The sequence below is a fragment of the Haliotis cracherodii genome, unplaced genomic scaffold (genome assembly GCF_022045235.1).
Source record: "Haliotis cracherodii isolate W230 unplaced genomic scaffold, xgHalCrac1.p SCAF_12, whole genome shotgun sequence".
Classification (NCBI taxonomy): Eukaryota; Metazoa; Mollusca; class Gastropoda; order Lepetellida; family Haliotidae; genus Haliotis; species Haliotis cracherodii.
The window spans coordinates 36,057,002-36,079,593 of NW_027266267.1; the positions used below are offsets into that span (position 1 = coordinate 36,057,002).

The 22,592-nt window shown below is 38.3% G+C and overlaps 1 protein-coding gene across 1 annotated transcript; it reads left to right on the forward strand.

Moving 5' to 3' along the window:
• Positions 1-2,062: 2,062 nt before the first annotated feature.
• LOC139457842 (glutamate receptor ionotropic, kainate 2-like) lies at positions 2,063-13,410 on the forward strand. The gene is made up of 9 exons (XM_071239190.1): positions 2,063-2,167; positions 4,067-4,213; positions 4,625-4,780; positions 10,247-10,347; positions 10,484-10,571; positions 11,118-11,472; positions 11,954-12,168; positions 12,624-12,883; positions 13,200-13,410. Exons 1-9 carry the CDS (start codon positions 2,063-2,065, stop codon positions 13,408-13,410), a joined length of 1,638 nt encoding a protein of 545 aa, XP_071095291.1.
• Positions 13,411-22,592: the final 9,182 nt, after the last annotated feature.

Here is a 22,592-nt window from a genome sequence, read left to right on the forward strand (position 1 = left end):
CTCATTATGTCAATCACTGGATTGTCTCACTCTATTATTTACAGACTGTCGTCATATAGCTTGAATATTACTTAGTGCGCTGGGAAACGACAAGCAATCAATCAAACATTAACCCGGAGATTGTGTTTAAAAGCTCAATCAAAATATACATTTGTATAAATAGCCAATATTCCAGAAATTTATTCCCTGAAATTCCTGTGATTGTTATAATAAGCAAAGCCACAAGCCGCAGGGGTACGATGACAAGCATTTAACAAAGTCAATTTAATGCATGTTTTTGCCTCGATCAAATAATATAGATGTCTGTTGACCTGTTGTGACCCGGAATCCTTATATTCCTGTATCCTGGATGTGAACGGCTGACCTATCTTGTTATCATTTAGGTTTCACGGCAAACATGGCTTCAAAGTACGGTGAACCCTTTCATCATTTATTGCAAAGACTTCAGTGGAGAAGAGTTGCTATTTTACTACATGGGAGCAATGGTAATGGTCTGCATTTTTACCAAAATGCTTTTCAGTTCGTTTATTCATCTGATGTGAACCTGATACGTTTCTAATATAATCTTACAGTCCGGGATTCATTTGTGTTAAAGATATGTATACACATTGTTTGGAAACTGAGGGTAATACTCTTTCCAGAACAGTTTCTCTATTAAATATGAAAAGTGCTAATGATTTGGCGATCTTCAAGCTTTTCGTTTACAGTGTTGATATTTCATAACCTGAAAAGATTATGGCATAATCAGCTCGACTGGAAGCATATTTTAATTGTTGCTTTGTTTAATGCTGCATGCAGCAATAGTCCAGCTATTTCAGAAAATAAGCGTGGGACTTGTTTATCGTACGATAAAACACAGCAGGAAGATTAAACAAACCTCTTTGAGATGCGATCGTCCAGCTAAATCTATGATGAACAACTCAATAGACACTCCCCTCTGACGTTGTCCTATATACGACGTCATCAGGTTGTAAACGCACGTTCGAATCTCCAGAAATGACGTCATATATTTGATTATAAAACAATTGTGAGTGAGTGAGTTAATACTTAAAGTCACATATATAACAATAGCTTCACACCAACAAGACAAATGTACAGAATACTACACTCGTTCTCGTAAGATACAATGTTTTTGAAACGAAAGTTCTCACGGGAAGTGATGGCATCTCGCCGTATGTGACGGGATCTCGCGGGACGAGACGGAAATGGGTTGGGGTTATCTTGGTTATCTTGTCAGTGTCAGAAGGAGCTCAGCTGCACCCTGGGTTTTAGCGATTTTCGCGGGAGGCTGCCCAGACATTTTATGGTCTTGTGACATAACTAAAAACACAACATATGCAGCTACGTGTCACGTCGTTCTGATAAACAACATCTACTCTGTCACTTTTATAAACAAGAGGCATCGGGGAAGCCTAGAGTTTCAAACTTTCACTGGTTTGACTCGTGCACGGTTCACCAGCTTTGTACAATGCATAAAGCTCAATTCGAGTTTTCTGATTATTGTTGTATAATGAAGAAAAAAGTTCAAAATGCACGTAGTCCATAAACGGTGTACGTAAATTGTTTAGATAAACTTCATTCAAAGCACATAGTGTTTGAGCCAGTAGGAGTGAATACAAGTGCGATGGTATTGTAGCGGACCCTAAAGGACTCTCAGGGGGTATCCCCTGGAAAGGGGGTCTAGTTCGGGTCTACAGACCATTCATAGTCCGTCTTAATCCTGGTTAAGATGAAGCTTCAATGAATGGTAAAACATTTTATACTGACCAGTGATTCTGTTAGCTTTTGTGTTTCTGTTTTATACAATTACACAAGTATAACCTTATAGTTGGAATATTGTTGTAAAACTAAACTCACTCATAAAATTTGATGAATTTGGTTGGTGTCTTATGCGTGCCTTTGTTTTCATTCACTAATATATGCAATCCCAATAAACGCGTTACTCTTTTGACATGAAGGACAAATGCTTTGATTATTTGTTTCAGAGAACGACTGTTTAGTACCTGACCATGTCCAGTCACTGACCAACAGTATCCAGTTTCTTGTGTATGACCTCAGCGTCATGGATGCATATGATACCTCACAGGAAATCCACGAGGCTCTCTTCCCAGAAATACACGTGGTTGCATCTCTGAGTCATAACCATATGACCGAGTTGATTAAAATGGTTTGTTTCAACATTAATATCATTATGTAGTATCCTCACCAGCATGTCGTGTGTAGAATGAAGTTATATGATCCTGTATTATTGCTGAAAAGTTGCTGTTGAAGGTTATAATGGCCCCATTGTGGCTCTTGGCCTGCCAACACATGTTCAGCAAAATGCTAACACTTGTACATCGTCATATATCCAAAGTATCATAGCTCTGTTCTGTTGTAATATAGATTTCACGGACCAATTCGCCACAACAGCAGAATATTTGAACATTTTAATTTATGGCTAATCTTGTCAACAATTGCCAATGACTAAAGGGATCTTGTAGATCACACACGGGAACCATGCAGGTAGCTAAATCCCCATGGCCCCTGGTATGGTCGCCTAACTTTAGCTGTTTGTGATCTGTAGCCTGTGCTTATTTAAGAATTGACCTTCACTTTGTGTGAGTTCATTGGATTATGAACCTTTATAGAGTGAGAGCCAAACTGTATAAACGTCGGAGTGAAAGTCAATTCTTATAATTTTTTATCACAATTTCTTTCCTCAAAGGATGTAGGCCAAGATCTAAACACAATTTTATTTAGTACGTGTGACTTCATGTTTACGCTGACAGCCAAACAACAACCAGCTATATCGCGGAATAAAATAGTTCCCCAAAAAGAGAGGTGACATGAGCGTATGGATGCAGAACTTGCTCTTCAGAAACATCTTACGCAACACTTGTGTTCATATAATATCCCCATTAGATGAGAAAGGTCTGTAATGAACTACCTTATTAAGTCAGCCACACTGACAGCGCGTCGTAATACATTTACATCAAGTACAAGACGTCAAAATGACCGACACGATAATCGTGACGGGAGAGATTTCCGAAGTTGTTAATGAACCTGTGGCGGTTACAAATGTTAGTCATCATCAACTGGCCGATCATTAAAAGGTAATTAAAGGTGCGTCAAACAGACATCAAGGTAAATTCGTAGATTGCTGGAGCCGGTTACTGTCAGCCTAGACACAGATCGAGTCGATACTGACGATAGTTTAGATGTGCATTTCTTCGTTTGTTCATAAGGATGGGCCGTAGCGAGGACATTCGTGAACAATCATGCAGTCAAGCTCTCTTACGTTTCCCAATGTATACTGAAATGCTGAGACCAAGATTAAAGGTTCTAAATGATCAGAAATATGTTTATGTATGTTTTCGTGCTAGGGAATTCCCAGGGGTTTCCCTAGGAATGTGGAAGTAGTCCGTCAGTGTTTACGTCATTTCAAGAACACGGTCTCGTGAAAAACGTATGAACGTCAAATTGTGTCGTTCATACACTTATGAACATCAATTTCGCGGTCATGTGACCGACCTCTCGTTCAATGGAAAAGCCGTATATCGTGTAAACGTCAAATAAAAACAATATTATGTGTCATCTGTCATAATATTATCAGTTAAGTGTTAAAAGACCAGTTTCAAAGCTTTAATCTGTAATATATCCCTCGTTGTTGCCCTTTGACAGCAGTATTTTTGTTATATGTAATATAAATGCATAACTTGTTCAAGTCAGATATGGCTGAAGCAATGCCGATCTGACTTTAAATATTAACTTACTCACTTTCTAATTTCATTGGATGTCTAATTTTGGTGTTGTATCATTTGAAATGGACTGGAAATAGGGTATAAATCTTGATGGAATGGAGATAAGATACACGACATAATCGAGGATGTCACTTACGCCACTGTGGCCCTTCCTTCCACAGTAAGGTGACACCTCACGCCTCAATGAAATAATGTTGAAAGCGACCATGAAACAAACCAAATGACTCACTCCCGAATTTGAAGATGCTCATTGAATGCAAAATGTGGGCATTGATCTGTAATATTATCGTTTATTGGACATTATAGAAATAATTGTGATTTAGGTCGACTCTTTTGATATAAAGACAAGGGGAATGACTGATTTTCGACATCATTCAAAGTGGCTACTTCTTTATGAAGAAGAGAACACCGTTGATCTGCCGGAGTTCATTTACTTGGAAAATGTTGTAGCAGTGCTTCATCATTATAAGGTATGTATGCTCAATTAAGTGAAACATTTGCGTTTGATGGTGGTGCATAACTGTGCAGTATGTTATCATTCATTAGTCTAGATATCTGTCTATGTAATTGTTTGGCTAGGACAGACATACATCTGATGAACTTGCGTTTTACACCTTGATACTAGCCAAACTTAGTGTGACTCTTAACAGTCTTTAAAGTGTACCTGCATGAGATGATAGTTGACTTTAGAATATCTCTCGTTTCACAACATCTTACATCCTCTCACACTGCAGTTCTCTGGGTTTGGTGTGTCTAGTGTCTACAGTGTGCACTTTAGTGTTGTGTCATACCAGATAGGGGATTATAATGTTATTCCATACCATTTTGACTGCAACGTATTTTCTAATCTTTCTTTCAACTTGTGCTTCATATCTTTTCAGTGTTGGCTGCAGAGCGTTTTTACCTTAAAACGACACCTTACCCGAAATGAGTGGGTACCAGTAGCCGCTTGTACCCAAAGAAACATCAACCTGTGCTATTTTCCTAATGCTGCCTATGGTTATAACAACAGACGTTTGGTGGTGACTACTCTCGAGGTAACAATGAAAATATAAATGATTCACCTGGACGTTGTCTCAGATAAGTTTGAAGCCAGGAATTGTGAGCTAACCTGTTATCGTCCATCGGTGCCCATCTATAGGTATGACATTGATATGTAGCAAGTATGTAGTATACAGAATATATAATATAATATATATATTTATTCACCGTAAAAGGTCACTAACGGGATCCCAATTGCGTGGATCGATGCCCATGATGTCAGTCGCTGGAGTGTGTGGTCTAGACTCGATTATGTACCGACCGCCGTCATATAGCTGGAATATTGTAGCGTTAAACAACAAATTAACAACAATTACATTTATGTTTGACGTACGTATGATCTATGGCCGCCACGTTTTGTCTTAACACTGTTTATGCTTGTCAACTGCATTCTTGATATACTCTAAATGATGCCACCCGTGGCTATCAGGATTAGAATAGGTCTTCGGCAACCGATACATGCCGTGAAAGGTGACTATGCTTGTTGTAAGAGGCGATTAACGGGATCAGGTGGTCAGGCTCGCTGACTTGGTTGGCGTATGTCATCATATTCCAAATGCATGGATCGATGCTGATGATGTCACTAGATTGTCTGGTCAGATTCGACTATTTACAGACCTCCGTCATTTGGGTGGAATATTGCGTTAAAGTCCGGCGTTAAAAACAAACAAACAAAGATACAAAACTATAAGATGTTGAAAAATTCCTATCCGACTCTAAATATAGCTGTCATTTGGAAAACGTAATTTTCTGCTGTTCTTGTTATTTCTGCACATATAATTATGAAATCGAAAAAGAATATTGTTCTGGAAAATGCTTGAAGATAAAAATGCTTCAGATTGTTGATAAAAGACAGAAATTGTCTGAAGAAAGAAATACATTGTCACAAGAAATACATTGCTGCAAGATGTTTAAAAAAAATATGGTTTAGTCTCATATTTTTTATGGGCAATTGTTTTGTTCCAAAGGACAATAACTCTCCTTTTGAAATTATATATACTAAATGGCGTCATATATAATTGAAATGTTATGAATGGATATTTTCTTTGAATAGATTGTTTTCCTTCAGTCAGTGGGGGAAGTACCTTGCTTCAAGACATCCCGGTTCTATTTGAGACAGTACTGAAAAGTCGATTCGAAAGCTTGTGATATGCTTGTTTCAATATTGAAAGAACATTGTAATTTCATTGGAAACATGTGGGGATCCGATGTCTCTATTTGAAATGATATTAGTGATTGTTCGCCTGTCGCTTCCGGAATGGTTCCCGAATCAATGCGCGCTGCGACAACAAATGGCAAGTAGAGACGGAGCCAAGCTAAAACGTTGCACCTTCATTCAGACACGTTCGTTTATGACTGATATGTTTAAAGGGGCACTGATCTAACGCAATTCCCCGGGACTGGTTGTTGCCTTTGTTATTGTTTTTTCCCAGTGAGTACCCGGATGTATAGCAGAAATCTAGACTAGTTCGCGACCTCTGCTGCGCCATTCGTAAGCGCATTAGTCACTTTTATGGATACCGGTAGTAATGAGGGCGTATGGTCACATTGATCAACAAAATGAAATACAGTTTTCGAGATAATAAGGAAATGTAGGTATCTTTGTGGGTAGCATCGATAATGGTGACGAAGTTTTGATAAGTCACTTGCTTGGTAATTTTGCGATTTTCGTTTACACTATTTAGACTTGCAACATAAAGTAAATATTTCACCTGAGCATTGCTTTTTTATAGTGTGTATATAATTTTACTGTCAAAATGTGTAACAAATTTTATTAAACGTCTAAATATTCAGTTATTTAACAAATCGACTGAAAAACTTTTCCATCCCTATTATTATGATAACGAATTCCAAACATTTTGATGTTTAATGTCATCACCAAGAAACTGAAAATGTTGTAAAGCACATTTCTATGTTGTTTGGCTTCTAATCCTACATAATAATCTGTTGTGATGTTTGTAGGCCCTTTTGATAGTCTTAATCAATCTGGACAGATTTTTTAGTCAAAATAACTGAAATATTTACACATTTTATAAATTGCCTGAGAGAATAACATTTTACAAATTGACGGTAATATATACACGCTTACAATGGAAAAGACCTGTGAAAACATCGTTTATCGCGCATTGAAGAATTTCCCAACCAAGACGTAGAGAAACAAGAACGAATTATCGGTTCAAATGAAGGAAAACAAATACCATAATTACAGCCTACCAAATTTATGTGTATAAATTTTAGGCAGCTTCCTTGTTCGAGGAATGTATCCGTGAATATCCACACAAAGGAACCATAATTACAGCCTACCAAATTTATGTGTATAAATTTAAGGCAGCTTCCTTGTTCGAGGAATGTATCCGTGAATATCCACACAAAGGAACAATATCCCACTCGTCTGCAGATGTACAAAGAAACTTATTCGATGTCACCTGTCGCTGTAACAATCAAATATTTTAAAAGATATATATCGTTTCGGGATATTATAACCCGTGTTCGTTTCTCAACTGATCACTTGGATTGTTTCAGGTGTTTCACATAGGTGTCAAGTCTCAAGGGTCGGCTGAGAAAGCCCACGTGACAACTAACATTCATAACGTCCACGGTTCCTAAAAAATCCATTGAGTGATAGATAACAATGATCAATCAATCAACGTATTATCAGTTAACCCTTTGAACAAAGAATGTTGTTTTTACATGGGCACTTCACGCCATGATATGAGTGTATTCCCTTTGTTTTAGTAAACCTAGACACGTAAACACTCACTTTTGACATATCCACTGTGCAAGATATCGGTGATTAATCAATCAACGCATTTTCTGTTAATCCTTTGATGACTAGGAACGATCCGTTGATTTACAAAAAAATGTAAATCAACTGATCATTCATCTCTTGCTGGGCTGCCACGTGCATATTACATAACACACATTTCACCTCACTTCAAACCTGGATTTAGATTGAATAATTACCCCAGACACAATAAATGCCAAATGGGAACCTTTGTCAGGTAATCTAAGTGGTGCTACCACTAATTGTACCTGTAATAAATTCATTAACTGAGCTTTAAGTGAATGACGACAAATACACAAGTGTAGGGTTATACGAGAAAACGTGGATGACAACAAGGGAGTAGTAATCGTATTATCGACGCAATCCGAAATCCGAAAATGCTTTCACTGCATGGATACTTTTTTTTAGTATTAAACTATAACCATCTGGGGTATTTCCAATGACGACATCCGATGAGCCGCGCCGTTCTTTTTGTCTGTTTGTTTAGGCTTAGAAATTAATTAACATGCGCCCTTTGTCGAAATCTTTATAGATCACAGTTAACCAATCAGTGTTTATGCAAAAATGCGTAAAACAAATATTGCCTCCAGCCTCCAAGTTTATTTAACTGTCCTTGCTGACGGTAGCCCAGTCTCTGGTCACACACAGTTGCGTTGCGTATCATCCGGGTACTCACGGGGGAAAAAACAATAACAAAGGCAACAACCAGTCCGGGGAATTGCGTTAGATCAGTGCCCCTTTAACTATCACATATTTCTTATTGATTATTAGTTGAGCATATTTGTTTTGTCTTCAAATAAAACAACAATTGACACCATCGATGATAGCGGGGAAAATACCATGTTAAAACGGTATGTTGCCATGTCATGTTCTATGTCATAAAACAGCGAGGCATTCTGTCAGTCTGAGGGAACATATCACATCAACAAAATATTGCAAACTCATTTTTATATATAAGCCTTTGTGTTACTTCCAACGAAAAGTCTTTTACTGTTGCAGCATTCAAATCTGAACAAATAGTTTTCATACTACCATGGACTTGTATGGAATGTAACAAACTTGGCGATAAGCCTCCGTTGCAGCACACGCCACTGACAAGCCTTTTCCGATGGTCTATAATTATCATACAATCATGCATTTACTACTTAAATTACAAAGGAATAACAGAATAAAAACAACTGATTTTAAATATTACTTTCATATCAATATTTCCTGTAACATCTGAATTCCATGTTTTTATTCTGACAATACTCTTTGGAAATATGCCAAATGAAAATCTACCATGCATTTATCAACGAATCAACGTAGTTTGAAATAAAAGATTTAATCATTTTTCTGCCCCCTATAAAATGTGTCCCATCATTTAATGCTTCTATTCATCACAGGTGTTAATTTAGTAATCTATTTCTTTCAAAATTCTGATACTCATGCTCTTAAAACAGTAATAAATTACAGATATTCGTCCATCCCTCAAGATGTTGAGGATGACGATTTGTACCAACAAACTGCAAATCACTCTGACTACCCCACAAGACGTGTATGATACATAAATATATGTAAATGATTGTCGTATGTTCTTCTTTTGGTAGCATAAGTTGACGTGTTTTCCCCTAACGGCCCCTGCACTATCCTGCTAAAGCTATATATCCTGATTGTCATTCGACAGTGTTTTAGGACACCTGTAGCATTAATTCAATATAATTTAAAAATAGTTTTATCCAATATTTTTGTCAAGACACATGCACATGCACAAGTATACAAAGATATCAAATAAAAGTATAACATTGTGCAATGCAGATATTTATTGATATAAAGATGATAATATTTAACATTACCAATGTGTTTGTTGGAATTTTAAAGTCAGTTTAAAACAAGGAAGCATATCAAGCAAGGTCTAATGAAATTAAGAATGAGCGTTATAACGTCTATCTTTTACGCATCATTATTGAAATGTAATCATGGTTGTACTTGGCAACAAACAGCCACCATTCACCGAGAAAACCTTTTTCTACACCGTGCACCAAATAACCCTCACAAATATTAAAATGGATTTCAGTGATTTCCTTTTTTTAACATAATAAAATGATTGTATTATGATATGAAGTTAAGGACATAATTTGTCAGTGCTTGTTTCTTTTACAATTTCTGGAAATAAATCTCACCTGTCTCAAGGGCAACACTTTAAGTTCCGACTGCAAAACGTCAACAGAGCGACCATGAACGATCAGGTGGTTTACTATTACAATATAAGCAGTCGTGGTCGTTCCTGGTGTTTCATGGAATCAAGGAATATATATTTCAGGACATGACAATAGATAGATCATTGTTTAGACGAAAAGATATACTGTCCATACACCAGCGTGAACGTTACCGATAGAGACAAAGCCTATGTAACGGACAATAGGCTGTGATGGTAACACTTTCCACATGCCCCGTGAGTTTAAGGTTGGACCGACGGGATAAGCGCACCTAGTGGGTCAGTAAAGGGAATATAAGTTGAAAAAGATCGCCCATTAAAATATATGTCTGGTTTTGCAACTGTGGCAGGAACAGTATCCAGTCTCCCTAAACTCCCCATCCCAGAATATTAAAAAGTCGGGGCCTCACATCAGCGTTCATAATACAACCCTCATCCTTATTCTCATATGGACGGTAGACGTTTGTCCCTATGTTTCAGACATCTTTGTACACTGCGAAATCCACCAACAATGGAACAACGCAGTATGAAGGATATGCAATAGATATTTTGGACACCATCTCCGCTGTCCTTAATTTTAGGTAAGACACTTTAAGTTATTTTATGCTTCCCCTGACCACTATCAATAGTTTTATTGTAATTATCTTTATGTCTCTTTATTGAATGGGGGATTGTAGTTTGCCAGTAACCATGTACTGTATGGTTTTTTCCTTTCAGTTACAGTATGACTGAACCACAGGATCAGTCTTGGGGACTTCCTGTCAACGGAACCTATGATGGAATTGTGAGGCAGCTGAACAGAACGGTAGATTGACTTAAGACCTTTTGCTTTTCATGTATTTGATCACTCACCCTAAAACTTAATAAATACGATTCAAATATACTTTTTATGCCAAAATAAAACAAGTTTATTGTAACCCAGAATAATTATATTACATTTTAGGAAGTAGGCCCTGCCGTTTGTGGCTAACAATAAACGAATTGATTTCATGGAATCCATGTGCACGCCTATCCGGACCGCGTACATTGACGTCTTGTCAATGTTACTAAACCTTTCCTACATAAATATAAACCAATTGAACCATTGGGTTTCCATTATGGAACTTCGTTGGAGCGCATTTTAGAATTGGTCTGATCTCCCTAGTTGTTTATCGCAAGTTGCGACAAAAATGGATTATGTGCGTCGGTGACTTGTTAGCATACCTACCATTGAGACTGATGACGTGTCTTTTCAGTCAGTGGACTTTATCTATTTAATGATTATACTGATACTTAAACATATGTGATAAACATATACTAGCCAAAATAAGACTAGTTTATTGTAACCCAGAATAATTATATTATATTGCAGGAAGTTGACCTTTCCGCTTGTGACCTAGTAATAAATGAAGGCCGATCTGATTTCATGGAATACATTTACCCGCCGATCCGGACAGATTACATTGACGTGGTGTACAAGAGGCATGATAAACAACGTACTACTTCTCTGTTCCTTCTGGCGCTACCATTCAGGCCTATGGTGTACCTCATTCTGTTCCTGATGGCGGGATTATGTGCACTGTTGTTGGCTGTGTTCGAAAGTGTGGATTTCGGCTGGAACGAAACAGCTGCAGGCTCTGGCGATGTGGGCGTTACTTATGTGAAGAAAGTGAAACAGAATCTGCTTAGTGCTTGCTGGGAGGTCACCGGATCTCTGTTCAAGCAGGGTATGTACAAAATGAAGTGCATCACGATTTAGGGTTTCTTATTATATTTTTATGCAAATCAACCAATTTTGTGTTTATGTACATTTGTCATATATAGGAAATGAATGGATGACAAATATCACAAAGCAGATGTGCAGACCAAAAGGTTTTTTTATATTTTTAAATTTTGATGTCTATGCAGATTAACAAAGTGTACGTCAAAACGTATGTGTATCCTATGCCATAAATCATAAACACATTATTTTAACATTAATGTTTCAAGGTTAAAATTGTGTCTGTACATTCTACAGAGGTGGTGGTTCAATCATGATGGGTATAGTACAAGTCATGACTACAATTTGTTGTGCCATCATTTCAGTAATGGTTAGGACCCAACAGATGATTAGGGCTAAGCAGACTTTAAAACATGAGGATGGAAACCTTGGGTCAATCGAAAGTGTTACAGTGAGAATATTTCTCGGAGATACCTGCTTACTTTTAGGTTTTAGTAAATATCCAAGAACTCTACCCGGGAAGGTGTTGGTGACGTCATGGTGGATGTTGCTGATGGTGATGACGACAGTCTACAGTGCCAACCTGGTCGCCGCCCTGTCTGCACAGACTGATGTCAAACCTTTCTCTGACCTGGAGGGGCTTCTGGACAGTGACTACTCTGTTGGCATGAGAGCTAGTGGAATGAGCCGTCAATTACTAAAGGTATGGATGAGCTAACTACATGATCAAAATCAGTTGGACTCAGTGCATGGAACAGTTTACGAGACACAAGATTATATTTTGCTAAAATACATGTTTATCATATAAAGATGTATCAAAACTAACCTCAGTTAGGAATACATTATGTTGTACATATAAGTTGATATATTCAAAAACGAAACTCTTACAATGGTCACAACGACTGTGCCTTGATCATTATGGAATTAATCTATTCCACATTAAGGAAAGGGCGGTACCAGCATGTCGTGATTCGCTTCTTCTATGACATCAATAGTGTGAATAGTAACTGAGCATCTGCCCGTGATGAGAGACACTGTTATGTAGTTGATTTTTAAGAATGGCCCTTGAAATCATTGACATAGCCCAAGAAATAGCCTTGTTGAAATCATTGTGTACAATGTATGAAGTTATTAATCAATGAAGTTTCTCACTGTCAGTCAAGTCTTCCCTCAAGTGTCAGTGGAAGGATTTGGTCCAAGATATCTGCCAACGACCCAGTCTTTCTTGAAACAAAACTTGAGGATCATTTCAAAAGAGTGAGAAGAGAGAAGTATGCCTTTCTGGAGTATAGGACAATTACAAACCGCCTAATGGCTGAAGACTGCGACTTGGAGCTGCTAGGGGAAACCGTACTATGGGTACAACTGGCATTTGGATTGCCTCAAAGGTCCCCCCTGAAAGGGGACTTCGAGAAGGTGTAAATTGTGATAAAATCTTCAGGCAACGTATATTTCTCAAGTGTCAGTAATTTAAACTCAAATGAAATATTGCAAATATTACCTGGTAATTGAAGTTTCCCGAATTAGATCCTTGACGGCATTTAATAAATGTCACAAAAACAGACAACTGTTAAAATATTATTATTGTGTATTCAGTGTGTAAATTCTATGGTTAGCTTTGTACACAACATAAAATTGGCGGTTTGTTAATGTTAAGGAATATGTGAATGGAGTAGTGATTGCAAGTCTGTGTGCAAGTAGCAGAACTCAAGCTTTTTCTTGTCTCAATGGCAGAATGTCGCAGCTCACTGCGAGTGGCATACTAGACGCAATTTGGGCCAAATGGACTGTCAAAAGAAACCTGACACATTGTCTACAAAAACGAATCTTGAAGTCAACCACAGTAAACCAGATTGGAGGTGGTTTCATCGTCGTATGTGCGGGGACTGGACTCAGTATCATTGTGTTGTGTCTGGAGAAACTGATACATTTAAGGCAAAACTGATTTACTTATGAATCAGAATCATCATACTGTACCACAGAAGAGAACAGTATCATTTTGAAACTAGCAAACTTCCGACAAAAGTGATGTTCCTCATGCATTAAAATAACAGATGAGAACAAGCCAAGGAACAGAATTGTTTATTTTAATAAATACTTAAATAAAGGATGAACAACCTTTATTCTCTTACTGTTTATATCAGTGCATATTGAAATTGAAGTGAATATATAACGAATATGAATTGTTCGAATGTGTTTTCGATGACTGACATATTCAAATATTTTTGAAATAAATATTATGTGCAATGATATATTATATACGTACGGAAATGCGAAACAACAGAGAGAGCAATGCATATGGGTACATAATACCCCCCGACTAAACCCTTTTCATATTCATAGGAAATCTTTGCTAAACCAGAGTCGGTTTCTCGGTTTTGACTACATCATGACCATGTGTTTATGAATCAAATGGTGATGATACCAGCCAGGTGTTTGCAAAAAGGTGAGCGCATCCTTCTCTATCATTGGCAGCCATCTGAATCTGAAAAACTAAAATCAATTGTTTACCTGAAAAGACACGGGAACATATGGTACATGTCAAAATAGGGATTGTGTTAGACATCGTCACTGATACGCCTCATTTTGATATGCCCTCCACATTGTTTGATAGGCATTACTTAGAAGTTGACGGATGACAAGATAGACACAATTTTATGGATAACAGCTTCTTTAATACTGTAAAAAGCGACGTTTCGGTATAGATCCTTATACCGTTGTCAAGCAAGACTGAATGAGGGACATAGTGCAGAATATATATAGTAGGTGGAGGATTAACTGTAGAGGATTAACAGTATCAACAATTGCATACATGAGTGGGATGACATTGGTAGGTGTTTGATTGTTTGATGAGTTCATAGTAGGCAGGTGGAATGAAATAGCCTTGTGACATAGGCTTGTGACATAGGCTTGTGACATAGGCTTGTGACATAGGCTTGTGATAGCCCCCCACATGTCTATTAAAACGTTTTTGAGAGATTCAGAGATACACAATTTTATGGATAACAATTTCTTTGATACTGTAAAAAGCGAAATTTCGGTATAGATCCTTATGCCGTTGTCAAGCAAGTCTAAACAGTGAACAAAATTAATTATGTATAAAACTGCCTAGAGACTCAAGAAATCAGTGATACGGTCGTGATACGTTAATCAAACCCCCAACGCGTGAGATTTGGAATAGCATGCGGTACGTGTTGTCACAAATGCCATTGTTAGATATGGACAATGGACAGACGCGGATAAACACCTTGATTATCCTCGCTGCTGTGCAGTAGAGACAAAGGGACCAAACTGATAACCCTGTAGGAGGCCGTGGTAGGAGCAACCAGTATTGGCAATAGTACGCGTGGGAGAAAAAGAAGGCAAACACCTAATTGCAAATTTCCTGGGAAAATGACAAACTGTGAAGGCAGAGAAGGAACGGACGATCCTTGAAAAACCGAGGGTCTTTGGCTTGAACCTGGCGCACGCCTGTAACAGCTGGCGAAGCCAATGCTGAGGTGATACTGTTTACAGTTTTGAGTGAGTGAGTGAGTTTGGTTTAACGCCGCTTTTAACAGTATTCAAGTTATATCGCGGCGTGTCAGCTTAATGTGGGAGGAAAGCCCGAAGTGATGCAGGTCTCAGACCTTTACCACCTCAGTGAAACCCACGAGCTCGGGTATGGTGCTGACAAACCTACAAACATAATCGGGGCGAACCGGGATTCGAACCCACAATCATAGGTTTCATAGGGACGCAACTCTGCATAGCGAATCGCGGCGCCTTAGACGACTGGGCCACCTGTTCCCCCTTACAGTTTTGAAAGAATTGGTCTTTAAGTAGGTGGTGCACACAAAATAGTCATATAATATCATGAAGTGTAAATATTCGTATTTACGTCACTGTCTGATACAATATAATTAGCGCATGTGATAATTTGGGAGGATCATTTTCAAAAGTAACCTGTCGCAAAAGGATATAACCCATTTACAAACTCTTATATTTAAAGGTTTTCTTTAGATGTACACTTTCTATGATATCTACGTTTTCAAAACAACATATTTCCGAACCATACAATACAATAGGTACAACCAAGATATCAAAAACTGATAGGGGCGGTCGGGTAGCCTAGTGGTTAAAGCGTTCGCTCGTTACGCCGAAGACCCGGGTTTGATTCCAGACATGGGTACAATGTGTGAAGCCCATTTCTGGTGTCCCCAGCCGTGATATTGCTGGAATATTGCTAAAAGCGGCGTAAAACCATACTCACTCACTCACTCACTCACTCACTCACTCAAAAACTGATAGTACACAAACCACCGGCAGGTTTAAGTTCCATATTTAGTCCATAGACAAGTCATCTGTTCCTATGCAATTGGATTCCTTGTTTTTTTTATAACTACCAACAATTTCTAGAATTTATTTCCCAAAGAGAAATTTAATTTAGATTGGTTGGTTTGTTGTTTAACGCCGCACTCAGCAATATTCCAGCTATATGACGGCGGTCTGTAATAATCGAGTCTGGACCAGACAATCCAGTGATTAATATCATGAGCATCGATTAACGCAATTGGGATCGATGACATGCATTAACCAAGTCAGCGAGCCTGACCACCCGATCCCGTTAGTCGCCTTTTACGACAAGCATAGTCACCTTTTACGGCAAGCATGGGTTGCTGAAGACCTATTCTACCCCGGAATCTTCACGGGTCAATTTATTTTAGAATATTTGGCTGGGCCCCAAATTAGTATCTTTGTTTTGGTGATAATTACGTTGGGTTTCCACGATGTACAATAATCATAATATGCATCAAGATTGTTCTGCAGTCCCTGGGGCGTTTCAGCGATAAAAACACTGTCATTATTAACCCCTCGACAGCCTTTAGATATTAGGCAGGGTTCAATGTCGTTTAAACATCTTGAAAATTACAGAAGTGACAAGTTCTCATATCAATTTGAGTATTCTCATCTTTTTCTGAGGCCACACATATTTAGTGATAAAACATGATGATTGTTTCAAATATTGTTACGTCAACTGTTGTGGCAACACAGAAATATTGTAACGTCAACTGTTGTGGCAACACAGAACTAGTGTTACGTCAACTGTTGTGGCAACAGAGAAATATTGTTACGTCAAATGTTGTGGCAACAAAGAGAAATATTGTAACGTCAACTGTTGTGGCAACACAGAGAAATATTGTTACGTCAACTGTTGTGGCAACACAGAAATATTGTAACGTCAACTGTTGTGGCAAAACAGAAATATTGTTACGTCAACTGTTGTGGCAACAGAGAAATATTGTTACGTCAACTGTTGTGGCAACACAGAGAAATATTGTAACGTCAAGTGTTGTGGCAACACAAAGAAATATTGTTACGTCAACTGTTGTGGCAACACAGATAAATATTGTTACGTCAACTGTTGTGGCAACACAGAGAAATATTGTTAACTCAGCTGTTGTGGCAACACAGACATTTGTAACGTCAACTGTTGTGACAACACAGAAATATTGTAACGTCAACTGTTGTGGCAACACAGAACTAGTGTTACGTCAACTGTTGTGGCAACAGAGAAATATTGTTACGTCAAATGTTGTGGCAACAAAGAGAAATATTGTAACGTCAACTGTTGTGGCAACACAGAGAAATATTGTTACGTCAACTGTTGTGGCAACACAGAAATATTGTAACGTCAACTGTTGTGGCAAAACAGAAATATTGTTACGTCAACTGTTGTGGCAACAGAGAAATATTGTTACGTCAACTGTTGTGGCAACACAGAGAAATATTGTAACGTCAAGTGTTGTGGCAACACAAAGAAATATTGTTACGTCAACTGTTGTGGCAACACAGATAAATATTGTTACGTCAACTGTTGTGGCAACACAGAGAAATATTGTTAACTCAGCTGTTGTGGCAACACAGACATTTGTAACGTCAACTGTTGTGACAACACAGAAATATTGTAACGTCAACTGTTGTGGCAACACAGAGAAATATTGTTCACATCAACTGTTGTGGCAACACAGAGAAATATTGTTCACATCAACTGTTGTGGCAATACAGAGAAATACTATTTACATCAACTGCTGTGGCCTTATTGTATGGAAGATTAACAGTAATCTCAGTGTCTGTGATGGCATTTCACAGAGAAATGTTGTCTACATGAAGTATTATGACATTACTGCATACATGACTCACTGAAGTGTCCTTGTCTGGGATAGTATGACACATGGAAATATGGTTTAAATCAGCTATTATTGCACCATTTAATACATGAGTAACTGCAACTTCTCTGTCTCTGACAGTATTACACAGATTATTGCTGTTCCCATCACCTCTCGTGACACTATAGCCAATATCAGTGTCTACAGTCTCCTGACCACCTGCCAATATGTTTTTAAATATAAGTTTGTGTAATGAGCATATTCAATATTTGTAAAGCTGTGATTATATTGCAAATATGAAATAATGTACTATATGTCTGTCATAATTGCAGACTTTGTTGTTATGTTTTAATGATGATTGAAAAAATGTGAATGTCTTCTTGATATCATTTTTTCCGAAATGCCACAAATGTGGTTGTTATGGCTACAGCTTCACAAAAAAATTGGCCGACCAATTTGCTAATTGAAAAGGTTGTATACTCTTCAGGTGTGTATGGTAATGATGATATATCACAGTCTTAATCATTGCTGATGCTGTTATCCTTGTACACGAATTATGTCACAAACTGTTGATTATATCAAAATCTCACGAAACCTACTGGTAGCACTGGCTTCTTCTATGAAGGGTTTGTTCCCCAAAAATAATCTCATCACGGATGTATCCGGATATGCTTACAGGCCGATCTTTTTCCGAAGTTTAAGGCAAATGTTGGTGAAAATTCCCAAATTGGATATGTTTTGGTTGTCAAGTTATGTTATTATGGTAATAACTAACGTTAATGCAAGGATTTAACAAAACCCAGTTCTAATGTTTCGTTTTTCATTTTGTGCATTTAATGAAATATTAAAAATACCCCTGAATTTACAAAAGAAGTAACACAATTGCCTTATTTTTCGTGTTTGTCTGTCAAGGGCACCAAGTTTGGAATTCTCGATAAACCCCTGCTGAGTAGACCCCTTAAGATCCAGGTTAGAATAGGTCTTCAGCAACCTATGCTTGCCGTAAAAGGTGACTATGCTTGTCGTAAAGGGCGACTAACGGGATCGGGTGGTCAGGCTCGCTGACTTGGTTGATGCATGTCATCGATCCCAATTGCGTGGATCGATGCTCATGATATCAACCACTGGATTGTCTGGTCCAGACTCGATTATTTACAGACCGCCGTCATATAGCTGGAATGGTGCTGTGTGTGGCGTTAAACAACAAACAAACAAAAAGCAACAGGGGGTAATCAAACTATGAGCATAAGACACAGTTATAAGTGTATAATGAATGCTAATGGGTTGTATGTTTATGGGCACTCACGAAGAGCAACCTCCACATGGTGAGTGCTGGGTAACGCTCATCGCTCTTCCCCCGTGTGGACTCCAGTTTGCACATCGGTTTTTCGATTCATACCTCAATGAACCGAAACACATCCACAGTCAATCCTTCAATGATCCTGGCGCCTATTTCGCCGCAAGGTTTTGGTGCGCTGTATCACCAGTCTTGTCATGGATTTATTGCTGCATATCAACAATTAAACATAATACCATCTGTTTAACAAACAATCCTATATTAATAACCTGTTCAAGAGTATGTTTCTAATTGAATGTCTCTGGCATGGCATATCAAATGTCTGTTTCTGTATAATAAGTTGTTACTGAAAACTCACGAAATTTCGACCTTTGATGTAAACTTTTACTATTTCCTGTAAATACGGTGCTCCTTGTGAAAATTCGTTCCTTTTTCGATTTTTTTTATATTACGCCATTATTTTCGGATACTCTTGGAGAACACAAAACGCTACACAGTATTCTTTTATCAGTTTGATCGGTTCATGATCCGCAGCTTCGATCACAAGGAATCGAGCCCAGGAATCAACGTGTGTATCAGTCTCAGACGAACTTGTATCTAAATGCCTTCTTTTAGAACCAGAATGAGCCATGGTGAAAGAAAAGTGTTTCAGCAAACCTGCTCCCCACCCACCATCGACTGTCTACAAGGACAGTGTTAAATTGCATCGCTACAAAACGCTACACAGTATTTTCTGTTACCCAAACCTAAATGTTTTACTGACATCAAATATATTCTTGTCTGTACACAAATACATAGAAACAACTCAGTACCTACCATACTATCATTGCTTCCAAACTAATAACTATTAATATTATTACATCTTTATTTGACTACTTCGCTTTATAATCTTTATAATCTTTGCAAATTTCACTGCCCAGCACATTGTACATACCCCTTCCATTCGCATCAGCACTATTTCGAGGAGGGTTGAAGTAGAGTAAAATTATTGTCCCCTAAGAGGGTATGTAAGTCCCAAATCATTCGAAGTATTTTTTTTTATGCATGCGAGACTTTTAAACGAAGCATTTTCGTCATTTTAATTGTAGGCTTAACTGGTAAACTATCGCCAATGACTGTGGGGTGATATAAATCCTACCGGGGTCCATGCAGGAAGTAAAGGCACTGTCAGTCCCCATGGTCCCTAGTATGGTGATCACCCCTCAATGACGGGCGATCTGTAGCCCATTTTAATATTGTGTTGTAAACTAATACTTTCTGGTTTTAAATATTCTCAACTAGTTTTAAATCGAGTGTGTGATATTCTAGTTATTGTACTGTCCATCGTTGACAGGTTTTTATTTAGTATAAATGTATGTATTATTCATGTACTTCTCGTCACGATATGGCTGAAATACTGCCGATGTGACGTTAAATCTGTACTCACTCACTCACTCACTCACTCACCCACTCACCCAAACACTCACTCACTCACTCACTCACCCACCCAAACACTCACTCACTCACTCACCCACCCAAACACTCACTCACTCACTCACTCACCCAAACACTCACTCACTCGCCCACTCACTCATTCACTAGTATAAGCACTGTATCATATTCTGCACTGTGCTTCAACAATTCAATTTCCATTATCTACTATTGGAGGAGGCTAAAAGTGTTGCACCTGTATATTCGGTGTACTCCCGGTTCCCCAACACTGGAAAACTTAGAACAACACAGGGATTAATGGATTAACACCTGTGAGTATGTCTTTTTAGGGGTGACCGACGCTCTATGGACAAACTATGATTTCAATGAATAGGAGTATGAACAAGCATGCAGTCATGGATTTTTTTATTAAAATCGTATTTGATTTCACATGATTTCCATATCACAGCACATGAACATGATTGAATTTCACAATTAATATTCTAATATCACAACAGTTTATAATGTCTCAACATCATATTTAAAATACAACTCGACAATTTATAATAAACCAGCATGACATGACATTTCATGATCATCACAAACGTACAAAATGGGCCACAGCATCTGCAAATTCAATTGCTGACTTTCTTCCCTCACGTAAGTGTCTCTTTTCTGCATCAAGTCTGGTCTCAAGATGTCGATACTTAGATCTCCTGGGTCTAAGCATACCCCCTCCTACAAGCTGCAGGATATTGGCCTCGGTGTAGGCTTGTTCTGTCTTTAAAAAGTCAATAATTCTGTAGATGTTGGGGTGGGGACTGCCCATGATGGAGGTGAGCTTGAAGTGCCAGCCCTCTAAGTAGTTGGTCGTTCATGGGCCAACGGTGTCGTGGTGATTCCAGGTGCTTCGTCCATGATCGCCCTCCACCCAAAATTCAGTCACATGGTCAGTAAACAGGAGAACTCTGGCATCATGGAGAGGGGCGTCGTTGAGTGCGTTGAGCCAAACATCATCTATGTGGGCGAGAGGAACCTCTGAGCAAGGCAGCAGCTCTTCTGGTCAGTAGTTTAACACTTTCGTTACGGCTATACTCAGAGCATTTCGCCAAATACATTGGCCAAAATGAAAATAACACCCCTTCAATGTACAATTGACAAAGACATTACTTAGTGCATTCTGTGCTGCAGATTCAGAGTCAGTGAAAACAGTTTGTGGATTTAGATCAGTGTTCAAAGTTGCACATTTCTGCTAAGGGATTGAAATAACCTAACATACGTTGCCTGCTTCTAATCACATAACAAGGCAAATACTAAGGGAAACATCTCCCCTGACACAAAAACATCTGGATGAATAGTCCTGGACACATGTTAAATGTGCCGTCACAGAAGATGGTGTCGACTCTGGCAAGATGCTGAAGGTTGGTAAAGATGAAGATGTTGTTGTCAGAGTGGAGAAGGAAGTTAGACTGCGAAGTTGTCTAGGTGTAGGCATCTGTCAGGTTGATGTCGGATAAAGGAACACCATTTGTAGATAAAGACAGACCATTTGTAGATAAAGACAGACCATTTGTAGATAACGGAACTTCATTTGTAGATAAAGACAGACCATTTGTAGATAAAGACATATCATTTGCAGATAAAGGGACGCCATTCGTAGATAAAGACAGACCATTTGTAGATAACGGAACGCCGTTTGTAGATGAAGACATATTTGCAGCTAAAGGAACGTCATTTGTAGATAAAGACAGACCATTTGTAGATAAAGGAATGCCATTGGTAGATGAAGACATATTTGCAGCTAAAGGAACGCCATTTGTAGATAAAGACAGACCATTTGTAGATGAAGACATATTTGCAGCTAAAGGAATGCCATTTGTAGATAACGGAACGCCATTTGTAGATAAAGACAGACCATTTGTAGATAAAGACATATCATTTGCAGATAAAGAAACGCCATTCGTAGATAAAGACAGACCATTTGTAGATAACGGAACGCCGTTTGTAGATGAAGACATATTTGCAGCTAAAGGAACGTCATTTGTAGATAAAGACAGACCATTTGTAGATGAAGACATATTTGCAGCTAAAGGAATGCCATTTGTAGATAACGGAACGCCATTTGTAGATAAAGACAGACCATTTGTAGATAAAGACATATCATTTGCAGATAAAGGGACGCCATTCGTAGATAAAGACAGACCATTTGTAGATAACGGAACGCCGTTTGTAGATGAAGACATATTTGCAGCTAAAGGAACGTCATTTGTA

Excerpts from the sequence above, each read along its gene's own strand:
- LOC139457842 (XM_071239190.1), top strand. The coding sequence starts at position 2,063 with ATGGATGCATATGATACCTCACAGGAAATCCACGAGGCTCTCTTCCCA. Across the intron at positions 4,214-4,624 it reads CAGTGCTTCATCATTATAAG|TGTTGGCTGCAGAGCGTTTT; the intron begins GTATGTATGCTC and ends ATATCTTTTCAG. Across the intron at positions 12,884-13,199 it reads AAAGGGGACTTCGAGAAGGT|AATGTCGCAGCTCACTGCGA; the intron begins GTAAATTGTGAT and ends TCTCAATGGCAG.